At 38.9% G+C, this 16,054-nt stretch overlaps 1 protein-coding gene across 13 annotated transcripts in view; it reads right to left on the bottom strand.

The window, feature by feature from the left end:
* Syne1 (spectrin repeat containing nuclear envelope protein 1) overlaps positions 1-16,054 on the bottom strand; it is a 443,098-nt gene that overhangs the window by 261,800 nt on the left and 165,244 nt on the right. For all 13 annotated transcript variants that reach the window (XM_047557257.1, XM_047557256.1, XM_047557258.1 and 10 more), the window contains 9 exons: positions 13,433-13,591; positions 12,685-12,849; positions 10,594-10,728; positions 8,147-8,305; positions 7,736-7,944; positions 7,033-7,141; positions 5,343-5,507; positions 2,715-2,882; positions 965-1,135 (listed from right to left, as the gene is read on the bottom strand). In XM_047557257.1, coding sequence (XP_047413213.1) covers positions 965-1,135; positions 2,715-2,882; positions 5,343-5,507; positions 7,033-7,141; positions 7,736-7,944; positions 8,147-8,305; positions 10,594-10,728; positions 12,685-12,849; positions 13,433-13,591 — 1,440 coding nt within the window. The remainder of the gene's footprint in view (positions 1-964; positions 1,136-2,714; positions 2,883-5,342; positions 5,508-7,032; positions 7,142-7,735; positions 7,945-8,146; positions 8,306-10,593; positions 10,729-12,684; positions 12,850-13,432; positions 13,592-16,054) is intronic.

Below are 16,054 nucleotides of genomic sequence, written 5' to 3'. Positions count from 1 at the left end.
AAGCATTGCCATATTTTCATTCAGTTACGATACTGTCAACTTTCAGTAAATTCTCAGTTAAAATTTCATGCACTCTCACTGAGTAAAGATGATTCCAAACCCAGTATGGAGGTACACCTGTAATCCGAGCTACCTGGGAGGCTGAGACAGGAGAAGGCAAGTTCTAGGCCAGTCTGAGAACTTAGCAAGACCCTGTCTCAAAATAAAAAATAAAAAGGATGAAGCTCAATGGTAGAGCGCCCCTGGGTTCTGTCCCCAGTACCATGTGCAAAAAAAGAGAATCCTAGTCTTCTCTATAAGAATTTCCTTTCTTGGCCTCAGGGTCTTCCATCTGAACAGGGCACTCAGAATAGATGGTTTCTGAGTTTCCCATGAGTTGTGACAACCTACCCATTAGCAGTGTGGCTTTAAATGTGTGGATGAGTGACTAAGAAAAAGAGGCTTTTCAATCTCTCAAGAAAGGAAGGATGGAGGCTGGGGTGGGGAGTGGGGGGAGAGAGAGAGAGGGAGAGAGAGAGAGAGAGAGAGAGAGAGAGAGAAGTGAGCAGATGGCAATCTCAAAATGTTTTTAAAGGAACCTGTTGACATCACTATAAAGCATAGAGGTGCTGAACTGCCTGAAAGAGTGAAATATACGATCAGATGTTGGATTCAGACAAGTGTGGATCAAGCCCTGGCTCATCACTGATCCCTGCTATGTGACATGTGGCCAAATCCCCAAACTCTTCTTAGGAAAATGCCACATTTTCATTCATCTGCTGAACAGTCAAACTTGTCCACACTTGCAAAGTGTGTTGACTTCAGGCTGAGCTGATGATTGAAAGAGGCAATTCATGTGGAGTATTTAACAGACGTCAAAGGATCAGAGGCAGAGGCAAAGGCTTGCTGTTGCTGATAGGAGAAGTAACTGGAAGTCAGCTCAACTTAGGTCTCCACCAAAATGGCCCCAGATGACCAGCCCTACCTGGATGCGGCGTTCCTGCCTCTCCCTGCCCTGCTCCACACTGGCCAGGGTGCTCTCCAGCTTCCGCAGCTCCTCCTGGCCAGGGCCAGCCAGCCCGCCTGCTCCCTGCTGCGCCTGGGCCATCTGCTGCTGTAGGTCCCTCTTCTTGGCTGAGATCATCTTCGTCTTTTGCTGGAAGCAGTTGTTCAAAAGATGGATGTAAATTTCACTCTCTAGGCAGCTAAGCGGGGTCATAAGCACCCACACCACACAGAAAGGTAGGACCTGCACTGTTGTAAAGTTAAGTTTAACAGTGATAACAGTAATAACGAGGACTTCGTGATGAGCTAAGGGGGACATTACTCATAAATATTTTATGTTGTTGTTCACAGTAAACTATATCAATAATTTGGTTTTATCTTTAAATTGCATGTAAATTTGGATATTTAACATTTGGGGCAATACTTCAGAAAGAAATTGGCAAAGCAGCGTATTTGACATGGCTCCTCTTAATCCTTTTCAGCTGAAAAACCTATAGTCTCAATTCTTCTGTTATCATTGATGCTATAAAAATGCAGAAATTAAGAGTTTTCCTTCCAAGGTATATTGGAAATAGTTTATGTGCTGAGATATTTTGAGGAAAATTGTTTTAAAGAAAACTTTTCACTGAAGTGTAATCCTCAAACAGAATAGCACACAGATCTCAAGTGTACAGCTTGTAAATCTTCACAAGGTATGCATGCCTACAGAAACAAGCACCTTGTCCAAGAAATATGAGAAGAGCTTTAAAATATTATATATATACCCCCAATCTTCTATTTCTCTGAATTAAAGTAATCAGAAAACCAAATAATTTTATAACATTGAAGACAATGTAAAACAAAACATTGTTTTCTAGTCTTAGGTTTTGTATAATTATTAAATAAATCTCTAAAGCTTAGAGGTTGCTATTTTACATATACTTTTAATCAGTTTCCATTTTTGCATATATGAAATCAGCTAGCATTTTGCTATGCATCAAATTAATACAAATTTGCCATTAACTATTTTATTTGAATCATATCTCCATTTATATTGAGTTTGAAAAGTAATATATACCATTTATGGGTATATTTTAATATCCACTACCAGACTGTCAGGAAGTCAGTTGATTATTTATTGTCAGTGCCTGGGGGCATAGTTGAGTGGTAGAAAGGCTGCTTAGCAGGTACCAGGCCCTCAGCACATGCACATACACACACCCACACACATTATTTATTATCAGTATATATACAAGATTCCTTTACTTCTAGTTGTAATTCTTTGTAAGAATAAATTCTCCTGAAAAGTCTGACACTTCAAGGAAATTATCTTTCCAAACTAAAATGTATTTGAAGTTGTAAATTGAAGATCTGTTTTAACATAATGACAAGAGAATAGTGATCTGAAATCTGAAGCAATTTGTGTCTCTGTGATTTCTTCTCTAACAAAAAGGACCATTTAGTCAGCTTTATGTAAATTTTCATAGCTAAATCAATTTACTCTCCACACTATTTCTTGAACTTTTTGATGTCATTAAATCATTCTATCTAGGAATTCTTGTAGGATATTCTGAATTATCGAACATTTCGCAGAGAGAACAGAAAATGTAAGGGCCAAGTTCTTAAAGCTGTTCAGTCAGGTCCCTTCCCTGGCTCCATCTCCCCATCTCCCAGCCCAGGACGTATTCTTGATCTCTCTGGTCTACAGGTAACTATCAACTTTGCACAAATGCACTGAAGGGCACTTCTACCTGGTGATGAAGAAGTAACTGCTGTGCTTCAAACAGATTTTCAGTGTCCAGGATCTTCTCAGCTTGTTCCTGGACTTCTTGAGAACCAGAAATTAATTCTTCAAGGGAACTTTTCACAATTTCTTTGTACTGAACACAGTCCCCAAAGTTGCTTAACATCTTTTCAACCTAGATTTTTATGAAAAAAAAATAGAGTAAATCTTATACTATTTTGTGAAATTCATGTAATATTATTTTGAAGTATGATCAACAAATTAACATAGCATCTATTTACTATGTACAATGTGATTCCTTGATAAACATTCCTTAAGCAGTGACATCCCCAATTAAGCCAATTGGCCTTTGGCCTATCTATCAACTCACACATTTAGTTTTCTGTGTGAGAGAACATTTTAGGTCTACTCTTAGAAAATTTCAAGGGTATAATAATGTTATTAACTACAGCTGTCATATGGCACTGGATCTCCAGAATTTATTCATCTTATAATTTAAAGTTCACACCCTTTGTTCAAAATCACTGTGTTAAAGTCCATGAAATCTTACATATTTTAAGAGTATGCATAGTTTCTCTGAGTAACTTGAAATATATCTGCAGATCTCTAATTATTGTACTTTCACATATTTTTGAAGCTTATTAATTATTATTAAACTGCATAGCCACTTATAGAAATTGTAAATTTCATTTGATTTGGTGCCCAAGGCCATATTGAAAACCTATTTTAAATACTAAAAAGGAAAAAAAAAAAAAAAAACTACTGTATTTGGCAATCAAAACAGGATACTAAAACTATCCATTGAATATATCTTGTTCTGGGTCCCTTTAATTATAGATCTCAGCCTAAATCATCAGCTATGTTGAGAGCAGGGACTCTTCACAACACCTATTAATCTACCTACTGCCTTTCCTTCTTCCACAGGATGATTGCAAACATTCATGTTCAATATTAATTTAAACATTAAGTGGATTATTATCAAGGGAAGGGCCTGGCTGTGCCTAGCCCATCTTCTTAAATAAGTCCCTACATAGCAGAATATGTTTTTCTCCACTCTTCTTTTGTTTTCGCTAAGCGATTAAGTAGAAAAAAAAGAAAAGAGCACTAAGAAAAATGATATAGAAGCTTAAGACAGATGAGTGTGCAAAGAATTAATGTCTGTGCAAACGCTCAGTAGAGGCGGCCTTTGATAAGTCCCATGGACATCACTATGAGAACTCTTGAAGAAAAAAGAAAATTGCTTGATAAAATCTGACAAAGAACAACTAATAATTTTAAAGGTTGCCACATGTTTTGTGGGGGAGGGGTGTACATGTTATGGATTTGTCTACTGGTGTCACTGAAAGTCACTGCTAGATCTTGGCTCCAAGATAACCTTCACATATTCTAACTTTCTAGGCTGTTGTTCCTTTTCCTCTCTTCACTAAGGAAAGAGCAGAAGGCCAAGGGTCAAATTTTCATCTAGAGTAGGGTAGTGGCAACTTACTAAACTCGCCCGTTGCTGTGAAAGATGGATAATCAAAACAACGAATCAAAACATTGAAATAGCTGATGTTCACTATCACTATTTTGAATTTGTTCAAGATTCTTAAGAAAACTGTAATTTCTATATCAAAATCTTCACATAAAACTAAAGTCATAAGCAATTCCAAGTTTTGGGGGCTTGTGTAATTCCCCACCACAGTCTCCAGCAAATCTATCCACCTGGATTAAAATTCTATGAAGTTAGTACAAGCTGTTAGGGAAATCTGTAGAGAATTCCAGATCTTCAGACTCAGAGAGCTTTGTGAACATTTTTTAGACCTCCAACAGATCATTTTTCAAGCAAGTTTACACTTAAGTGATGTCAAGAAATACTGGTAAACACCCGTTCTATTTTACTGTCTTACATTATCTTCACACTCACAAACATATTAGACTATCTAATGGCTGAGGGTGGAAGAGATGCTACTAGAAATGAATTAGGAGGGTTTGTATGTTTTTATGTATAAAGAAATATACATAAATATTGGAATGCCTACTGATAAGTTTAAAATGAGCTGACCTTGACTAAAAGAGAATTTTCCTGGACTGTTGACTAAATGTTGGATATTTTATTATAACCAGCTACTGGTTTTCAAGCCTTTGCTCTGCTCAGGCACTGTACTGAATTCTCTGCAGGCATTATTGCATTTAATTTATGGCTCACTTTTGGGGTATTTTTAATGGTGTTTTACAAGTAAGGAAGTTGGGGCCTAGAGACATCAAATAACAAACTCAAGTTTATATAGGAAACAGGACATCAGATAGAAGTTCTGGATTAGTCTGACTCTTAAACCTTGTTCTTAACCCTTATGATATACCTTAAAGTGACTGTGAAATAACAGTGCTTTAGTAAGTGTGAAAAAAAAGTAGACTGATATGTTTTAACCTTTAGCTATAGGTCATTAATCTGAACTCATATATCCAATAATGGTATTGGCCATAATTCAAGCCTTCCCAATTTCCCCCCCAAATCTTCTCATAAATAAATACAACTACTGTATTTCAACTAGTTTATTTATACAATTACTTGCTATGCTACTATCAAAAGGAGAGAACCCTCCAGACACCTCAGCCCCAGAACTCTGTTTCGAGTGTGGGTACGGTGACATACCTCTGACAGCAAAGTCACCAGAGCCTTGAAAGAGCTAGAGAGTTTGGCCAGCTCATCTCCTTGCTTTTGTGCTTCATTCTCAGAAGAAACTTCAATCAAAATCTTAAGCCTGGATTTCAGCCAGCTGAGAGTCTCCCCTTTTTTGGTAACATCATTTCTGATCTCCTAGAATGAAAGAACTTTTTGGTGAGCAAAGTGCAACTGTGAATCCTAACTGTCAGCAAGAAAGGACTCAACCCCAAGGCTTGTAGGGTGGATGGAGGAGAGCCAGACAGTCATTCCCTGGTGGAGCACCACACATGTTCAACCCAAGTCCACAGGTGCAAAAAAGAGATGTTCTTCAATGTCAACACCTGCTGGGTGAATAAGTTCTGTCTATACTCTGCAGATCTTCTTCATAATCAGATTGGATAGATACAGATATTTCCTTGATCACACAAAGATACTTCTAAAGCTACCATAGAAAAAAACAAGATGGCCAAATAAGGAATTATATTATACATACTTTGTGATTTCACTTTCTGTGATCTGGAGGAAACATGGAATTAAAAAGAAAGTATGATAGTCCTTTTATATTTAATTAGCTATTTCCTTTGATCAAAAGTTTACTTATTGCATACTGTTATAGATTCTCTAAAGATTAAACTTCATTAACTTATACTTTCTGTCTCATTTTTGTTAGTTTTTAAAAGTCAACACCAAAAGATCACAGCTCTAATCCAGGCAGGGAGGGTTTATCAGCCAAGACAATGTTGGAAAGAAACTGGGGCTTTGGACTTGCAGGGTTGGTGACCAACAGCACAGTGACTGGGCAGCCTGTCACTCTTACACCACAAGCTCTGGTGTAGTGCAAGGACAGGGGTCTCCAACATTTATATTGACCCAGGGTTTTCCTAGGACAACTGCATACCAGTCAGGAAATGGTTAATTCCAGAAGCAGATCTCTGTATTCTAAGATGTATTTTTTGTGTATGTCAATACAGCAACCAGAAGAAATATGGATATCTATATGCACACCATGACATTATTGAGCAGCTTGTTTTGAGGCAACTACATAATTTAAATGGAACTCAGAGGACAAGAACAGAAAGAAAACATTCTCTCCTTAACAGAAATTACGTATATGCTAGGATTAAAAATGCTTAAAAGGAAGAATTTTCACAATAGCAAGTGGAAGAGCCAACTTAAGAGGGTGAGTGGATGCCATTTGCAGAAAGCTATCTGTCTTCAGGAGTGAGGCTCTGTCATCCTGGCTGGGTTTATCAGACTGTGCCTCTGCTCAAGGCTGAAATGAACTGCCCAGCCTGAATATGATAAAGGACATTTAAAGACCTTGCCCATTTCCCTCTTTTGCATGGCTGAAGATGGGCATACAGCCTTCTAGGAGTTTCCTGTGTCAGTTCTTAAATCTCTGCTGTGTTACACATGCCTGCATGCAGCGTTCTGCTCAGCATTCCCCATTAGCTAACGATGCATTAGAGACCCTGCTGAGTATGACCAGATCTCAAAGTTACCGTTGATTCAATAGAAAAACCTACAGTTCTCCATAGTAATATGGGAAGACTTATCTTTAAGATAATTTTCAGAAAAACCAATATTTTCCTAGAAAGAAAAATAAAGACAACATTGTCTAACATTTTGTTTTTATTACTGAAAATTATCCTGTGGCAGACAATGGATCAGAACTTACGTCTGATGCACGTTTAATCTCACTGTGGTTGGTAGCGTCAATGGCCCTATCCTTGAAGGCCTTCAACTGCGTCTCCTTTGCAGCTATCCAAGATGAGAACTCAGAAAATCTGAAATAATGCAAGCATTTTGTAATTAAAGGGAGAAAGTTCTCAGAATGATTAGAAGACATTTTTTTATTTTGAATTTACTCTTGGAAATAGAACAATCGATGAATTAACTAATTGATGAAAAAATTCTCTGGACACTTTTACATGAAGCTCAGAGCAGGGGCTGGCCACTTCCACCCTCAAGAACTTGGAGGGGCCTCAGCAAAGGACAATGATGTGTCTCAGCCTGAGTGCTCAGAGGAAGGAAGGGGCCATCCAAGTTCTGACCTCATGTGTCCCGACCAGGTAAGACACTAACCTAAGAGGGTGAAGGCCTCCTGTGAGGCAGGTAATGAAGACATTGGGGACATTGTTCAGCCTCAAAGACAGAACATCCGGCCCATGCAGAATAAAGTACCTCACCCTATTTCTAACTGAAACCCATTCTTTTTACCAAATGAAGCATTTTTACACAAGAACATGGTCAAGATTATGCAATCTGATTTTCTTTATTGTGTGAAGTGAAACATAGGTCATCTCTTATTTTATAGAGATCTCTCAAGTAACAGAATCAAGATACACGAGATTCTTCCCTGAAGACAACCCCAAGGCTACCTGCTGGTGTAGTCCTTCCACTTGTCTGGGTCTTCCATGAGCTCCGCATAGGTACTGTCAATGGCAGCTCTGAGCTCTTTCAGAGCCGTGTGACAGGTGATAGGTGTTTCCCTTACTGGGTCCCGGACTCGGAGTTTCACACACAGTTCTTCAATGAGCTGTAACCTTTTCTCACAGAGATGATGAGGACCTTTGTCACTGAAGAACATCTAATAAGCAATAAGTGTTTTTATAATCCACATGAAAAGTCACACATACGTTTACATTTTCATAGAAAAACTAAAGGAAGAGTCCTGTAGACTTAGTGCAGGGTAATTATGCTACATTTTTCTATACCCAAAGCAAAGTCTGAGCACCTCCTTTAAGTAATGAGGTGCCTCACGGGATTGCATGCTCGTGTGGGAGACCTACCCTGTGCTCCTTAATAATCTTTTCACTGCCTTCCTGGGGTACCAGCTTGGTCTCTCGCTCCAGCTCGGCCTTGCATTCTTCTATAAAGGCTAAGAATCTCTTCTTCTCCACAGCAATCTTCAAGTGCAGCAAATGATAAGGGGCCTCTCCTTGAAGATCCTGAGTTCCGCAGGAAAATCCAAGAAAACAAAACCATGTTCCTTGATTGTGTGCATTTCCAATTGAAGTGGGGAAAAAAGACGTAAAACGTTCACTGTACATTGTACTTTTCTAATTACTGGAATGGCAGTAGGTCCTTTCAAGTATGCTGTGGGTCAAGTGTTTCTACAGTGATCTTTTGGCTTAATTTTTACAATAGCACTGCACAGAAGGAGTGTTCCTGTTTTACAGATTAGACCATCGAGGCTCTAGGGTAAGTGAAAAAGCTAAGGAAGAACTTGAGGAAATCCTATTAGTATCCACCCCCTCACACACCAAAAACAGACAAACAAACAAACAAAATCCAGGATTAAAGAACCCAAAGGAGCTGACCGCCTGTCTTGTCCTCCTCTGCTTAGACCATGCATTGAGAAAAAGAGCAAACGAGTGTGCAAACGATACAGAACCTTCTAATGTTCTTCTCTCTTGATGCAAACATGGACTTCATTATTACTTTTAGTTCTATACTTTGTTAATCTTAGTCAACTTGTATCCTATAGGACTTAAAAGGATTATTTTAGGAGACAATACTAATTAATGACAAAAACGAACTTGGGCTATGGAAAGACAAGGACACTTCAATTGCTGTTTCTATCCATAATGCATTTAAGGTATGTTGAACTTCGAAGGCACCTGGAGACCTTGAATTTCCCTAAGAATCTTTTTTTTTTTTTTTAATTAGCCACTTACATTTTCAAATTTAGAAAGCAAAAGTGTATCTCTTTCCACTGTGTCTTTTTTTTTTCTTTTTTTTTATTGTAAACAAATGGGATACATGTTGTTTCTCTGTTCGTACATGGCGTAAAGGCATACCATTTGTGTAATCATAAATTTACATAGGGTAATGTTGTTTGATTCATTCTGTTATTTTTTCCCTCCCCCCCACCCCTCCCACCCCTCTTTTCCCTCTATATGGTCCTTCCTTCCTCCATTCTTGCCCCCCTCCCTAACCCTAACTCTAACCCTAACACTAACCCCTCCCACCCCCCATTATGTGTCATCATCCACTTATTAGCGATATCATTCGTCCTTTGGTTTTTTGAGATTGGCTTATCTCACTTAGCATGATATTCTCCACTGTGTCTTTTGTATGCACAAAAGAGGATGTTTTAGCCCATGTTACGGAGATTTAAAAAATCTAGAAAGTAACTTAATCAGATGGAGAGGGGTTTAGCTGTCTGCTTGGTAAACCCTGAGGCTCCAAGAACTGTCCCCTCATCCTCCTGTAGCCAGGGCAGACATCTGCCGTCTGTGTGGGGAGGACAGTCCTCAGCCGTCCCAAGTGTCCTGCCACCACCTCTGCAAGCTGACATGCCCATCGGGCTCCCAGTGCCTGGCCAAGCCTTCCCTCCCACAGTCCCTCCGCAGCACGTGACACCCAGTCACTCCGGGCCCCAACGGCTCCCCAGGCCCCTCACTTGCACACCCTCCGACTTCACCCTCCTCTCCACCCGACACCTCTGTTTTTTCTTTGAAGTCCTAGCTCAAAATGGTCACTGAATTCACTCCTCACCAGCCTCCAAGTGGGTCTACCTCTTTCTTTCAAAACTTTCATAAGTATAACATTTATACATTTTCAACTTATTATATACTATAATTTTATTATTTGCAATTAATTATCTCCCTAACTGAAATCTATTTTTTTTGTGGGAAAAGGAATATGCTTTGTTCATCACTCAATTCTTACCCAACAGATGTTTTTATTTATGTTTTTAGAATGCAGCTATCTACACTGGATGATAAAATCCTTGAGGACAGTTACTATACATATATATATATATATAAACATATAATTAATAATTAATGATTTATATTATTAATCTAATAGTATATTATAGTAGTACTATATTATTATTAATACAGTACTTTATACATAGTAATATATATACAGTGATTTCATGATATATATATATATATGTATATATAGTAATTTCACCAGTAAATCTATCATGATTTATTCTTCTGAGAAGAGTTTATGAAGTGTCTCTTGAATAAATTAAATGCCCTCATCACACTTGCTGGAAAATAAAGAGTACTCAAGACATATGATAAAATTGATGCCACTATAAAACAGGCACAATGAAATTCTATCACAGTTTATTATGTTTTGCTCAAGTTCAGTTTTTTTGGAAGTAGCCGAGGTGCCTTTCTGTAAGTTTTTCGATTTCCTCGCCTCTGCGTCTCTGCACCCTCACGCTCTCTCCCTTCACTCCCGAAGCCCTTCCCAGTGTCCCCAGGTCCCGACTCACCTTCCATTGTTTGTGGAGCTTCCTAACAGCCTCCTGCAGGCCCTGCTGTTCCTGCTCAGGGAGGATGTCTGTGAGCTCATCACAGGCTTTCAGAAAAGCGTTGAGGACCCTCTGATCCAGCTGACTGAAAAACTCCTGGCAGGGAAGAGCCAAAGTGTGAAGATGATGGGCAGAGAGGCGCATGTGAGTCAGCTGCTGTTCGCTTTGAAAATTCTGAACAATTCCTGCTTGTCCCCCTCCCCCCAGGGATAAACTATAAGCATCTATCATTATGAGTCAGAAGTTTTCATATCTGAAATTTGACTACTATTTTTTATACTTGAGCAAAAAAAATCTTTGCAGTTTTCACATTTGGAGGAGAATTCTGAAAGCCAATGGAAAAATCCTGAAACCCTGATTGGACAGTGATAGAGTTTTGCTTCCTCTTTGGTGAAGTCAGAAGAGCAGGAGAGAAACCAGTAGTACTAAGCCTCTTAACTCCCCGTTTCTGGACCTCCGTGCATTCCCGGCCCTGGTGGTTCATTATGAGCCTTCCCACATCCCCCCACGTGCACACTTGATGGAACACACACACTGGATGGAATTGTGTCCTCAAATTCCTATGTTGAAGCCCTAACCCCAAAAGTGATGGCAGTTGGAGAGGGGGCCTTAGCGGGATAATGAGTTTTAGATGAGGTCACAGGGGTCAGACCTTCATAGTGGGACAAATATTTGTATTGTAGAAGACACCAGAGAGCTTGCCAACTTTCTCCCACGAGGACATGGAAAAGGCAGCCAGAAAGAGGATCCTCATCAGAACTCCACTGTTCCAGCACTCTGATTTCATATTTCCAGTCTCTACAACTCTGAGAAATAAATCTGTCATATAAGACACCCAGTCTATGGTGTTTTGTTATGACAGTCTGAGCAGACTAATACATGTGTATGGACACAGGTGACCAAGTCTCACGGTCTCAGTGATTCCAAACAGAAGGTGCCACCTGACAGAGGTGTATAAGCTGAGATGCTTTGAGCTTTGTGGTGACGGACCTTGACCCTGAGTTCAGAAAGCTGCATCCCAAAGACATTGGTTCATCATTTCAGAAAAATGATGACATTTCACAAAAAATGATCATTTCAGAGTGTGACTTAAATACATAGCCACTGACATTTCACGAAAAATGATCCAAAATACATGTTCTGAGAATGTCACTGGTATCCATATGACATTTCCTATATTACTAATGTTCATGTATTACACATTCATTGTAATTTAAACAAGTAGGATAGACATAAAGATGGCCTCCCTCACAAGACTGGGACAAATTTTATATCAGCTACTGGCCTTAAAGTCATCTCTACCATGACTTTGCCACTCACCTCTAATAGTCAATTTTCTAGAGAATCTGAGTTTCAGGAGAATTTCTGAGCTAGATAAAGAATAAGTTGTTTGGAGAGCCTGAATTATCCTGACTCTTTGCTATTCCAGGGGTTTAAGAATGGTCTCAAAAGCCAGTTGTTAATGGTTTGGATGAGAGGTGTCCCCAAAGCTCACACGTGAGACAGTACAAGAAGGTTCAGAGAAGTGATTGGGTTGTGAGAGTCTTAACCCAATCATTGAATTAATCCCCTGATAGGGATTAACTGAGTGGTAACTGAGTGGAGGAGGTGGGAATTGGGGGTGTGGCTTTGGGGTATATATTTGCATCTGGCAAGTGGAGACCCCTCTGCAGTGGTCCTGATCACCAGGTGCGCTGCTTCCCTCTGCCACACTCTTCCACCATGATGTCCTGCCTCACCTGGAGACCTGAGGAATGGAGCCAGCCATCTAGGGATTGAGGCTTCTGAAACCATGAGCCTTAAATAAACTTTTCCCCCTCTAAAATTTTCTTTTAGTCAGAGTGGCAGCAAGGAAGTTGACTGAAACACCACTGAATCAATTGCTCTTGAAGTCCTTTTTGCCTGGCATTTCTTGGGTCTCACACCTAAATGCCCTGTCTTCTTGATGCCCAGCCCTGCCCCCTGCGTTGAATGGGAGTGCTTTTTTGATATTTTCGTCCAAGATGTCCTGTCCATGCGCTGTGGTCAAACGCACCACGAGGGCAGACTCACAGTGTGTTTCCGCAGGAGCTCTTCTGGGTCCCCCTTTTCCTCCAGGCCCTCCTGGGCCACCCGCAGCACCTTCTCCAACTCTGCCCGCGACTCCTCAAATTTCTTCATCAAGCGACTATTGGTTTCTGCATGCTTCTTCCAGTCCCCGGTTTTCTTTACCATATTCTTGATGCAAAAAAATACAATCATCCCTTGGTATCCTTGGGGGATTGGTTCCAGGACCCCCAAAGATACCAAACCCACAGATGCTCGATTCTGCAGTATTTACCTTGACACATTCTCCTGAAGGTGAGGAATCATTTCTCAATTACTTGAATATCTACTATGATGTAAATGCTTTGTAAATACTTACTGTATTGCATTGTTTAGGAAATAATGACAAGAAAAAAGGCTGTACATGTTCAGCACAGATGGAATTATTTTCAACTGATGGTTAAATCTGCAGATGTGGAATCTACAGCTGAGGAGAACTGACTCTAATCATAACGTGATGCTGCTTTCTCATTACTGACAGCATCATTTGGTCAGGTAGCATTATCTTTCTCTTCTTCCTCTTCTTCAAAAAACAGGAGGAAGATACTTAATTATAAGAATAATTAACTCTTTTCAATATTAATGTTAGGGAAAGAAGTAATAAAATGCCTTCTAAATACTGGAAGGTGCGGGATTTGGGGGAGAAGTGGGAATTACTTGTTCTCATTCTGTATTTTTGTGGGTTTATGACTCTACAGCAAGGAGAGCAGATTACCTGAAAAGCAACATGAACATCTGCAATCTGTCTTTGTAGCTTCGTTTGATCGAAATGCTTCAACACGTTGCTCAAGGTCACAAACTTTTGAACGGTTTGACTGCCTTTCTCAACGAGCCCCAAGGTTTTCTTACAACTTTCTTGACAAGCTAGCAGCTCCTACAAGAAAGGGAAAACCCACGAAAATATTAAATCCAGAGAGACTGAAAAATTAAGGAAGAAAAGGAAAAGGAAAGGAAAGAAGGGAGGGAGGGACAGAGGAAAGATTATAAATAACAAGAACAGCTTTATATAGCTCTGAGGCTTTTGATCAGCAATAAGTAAAACCAAAAGTACAGAGGAACATTTCTTTCCAAAAGAACTCAAGTGTAAGCAATCACTGAAGTCAATGCTTTTCATACAAGGCATTTAAATGTCACCAAGAGTTTTTGGAGATTTTTATATTTCACGCACATCTTATTAACATTAAGAAAATGACAGAGCATCAAAATTGTTATTCATCCAACTGGTTTATTGAGAGAACAACCACAAAATTAATCTACATAATCAGGTTTTAATCAGACTAAATTAATTTAGCATCAGTGAACACTTTACTGAAATACTCAGATGTACAGATAATGTATTATTTGTATACCCTAAACTTAAGACATTTGGATTTCTAAGGTTCACATGTTCTCAGTCTTATTAATGAAATAGTGGACTATAGATTCTAATTTTTAAAATAGGCAGCTGACAGGTAGGTCTGGGAGTCACACACCGCAGGATGAGAAGCGGGGGTGACTGACAGGGCTTGCCCTCTGGCTCCCAGCTGACATTGTAGCAATTTTGACAGTAGAGAGTTGAAATGACCCGTCCTAGCGAGGTAGAGTCACTTTTGCCTCGAATCCACAACATATGAATTTCAACATCCTTAACTACATTGAAACAAATATATTTCAGACTTCTCATTTGGATGCCATTTTTGGTCATCTAAATGCACATATTAAGAGTAGAACTTTTGTTGTTTTGTTTTGGCAAAAAAGAAAAGGAAATATTCTTTCCTTTTGAAGACTTAGGAGGTTTAAGGGGTAGCTAGCATAAGTTAAAAATATGTCATAATTATTGCTAAATCTTATCATTAATAATAACAAATAAAGATTTATTATGCAAAGGTTATTCAATGGCAATTTTAAGCAGTATATAGGAAGTGGCACATGTACCCCAGTGAAAGAATCCTTATAATATGAGGAGATGTCATTAACATGGGGTTTGGTGATAATGATAATGGCTTCACTACAATAATAGCAATAATAATGCTACTAATTACAGAACACACATTATCAGATATAATCATGTTTTTTTCTTTAAGACCCGGACATTTTAAAATAAGGCATTGTAATTTTCTGTATCATACCTAAGATCTGAGTATCTGGGTGACTCATTTTAGATCCTCTGCTCTTTCTAGGAAGTGAACCTGCCTCCTTCCAGGAATCCATTTCAATTAACGTGTGGCAACCTTTCCTACATTAGTTTCACCTTCATCTGATAGATGGGCTCATTTTTAATAAACCAACTAAGTCAGTCAACTAACTAAAACACTCAGGAGGCTATGCATACAGACCTGTTCACTAAAAATGAGACCAAAAAAATCAAGTATCACACCAAACACATTTTCAGAGTTTTATGGTTTGTGCAAACAGACTGATTCCCAGGGTCAAAGAAAAGACAATGTAAGATATAGATTATAAACACTTGTTAGAAATGGAATGAAATTATTTATTTTGAAATTATTTATTTTGTATATATACATATATTTGTATATATATTGGTATATATACATATATTTTGTATATACACATATACATATATATGCACATATACATATATTTAAACATATGTATAACTCCAAAAACTCAAGGGATGGAGAAACATACACTATTTTAAATGAAATTCACTATTTTGCCAGTAAGGTACCAGGTAATGACCAAAGATGTGCAGGAAACAGTACTAAATGACCCCTCTCCCCAAAAAATGTCTATATAAGGATGAAAAAATATAAATATGTATTTTCTACCCTTTAAAAAGTACAAGGGAGTACAATTTATTTACACTAAACTTTTTGTGGACTTTGAGAAACCTAATTCCTAGGTTCACAGGTATAAAGATAGTACTAGAAAATTAAATACAAAGCAGGGAGGATAACAGAAGATCTTTCCATTGTGGGGGCCTATTTTGTTTCAAGATGCAATAGTGGACTTGCTTCTACTTTGGAGACACTCCTTGTTTCAGAGACATTTTGAACTTTCATCATCATGCTTAGAGTTCAGAAGGCACAGCAAGATGAGCAAGGAGCAAATGCTCATAAATGCCTGCTGAGTATCGCCAACTTCAAAGAAGCCAGAGGCGAGCACTCAAAACACACTGGTCTTTGTAACTTTGCTCAACTTAGGGAATTTCATTCAGAAGATTAGAGCCCAGCTCTGAGCCCCAACAGCTCCCAGTCCCTAGACTGACTGCCCCCTGCAAATAGGTCCAACCCCTCCACCAGCCCGTCTTTCATCTTTAGACAAAATATGCATTTCTGTTTTGGGTTACTAGTACTGTATTATTCTCAAAAAATGTTTTTTTCCTAACCAAACTTCT

Source organism: Sciurus carolinensis, chromosome 7 (assembly GCF_902686445.1).
Source record: "Sciurus carolinensis chromosome 7, mSciCar1.2, whole genome shotgun sequence".
Taxonomy (NCBI): Eukaryota; Metazoa; Chordata; class Mammalia; order Rodentia; family Sciuridae; genus Sciurus; species Sciurus carolinensis.
This window is presented reverse-complemented; position numbering and strand designations above follow the sequence as displayed.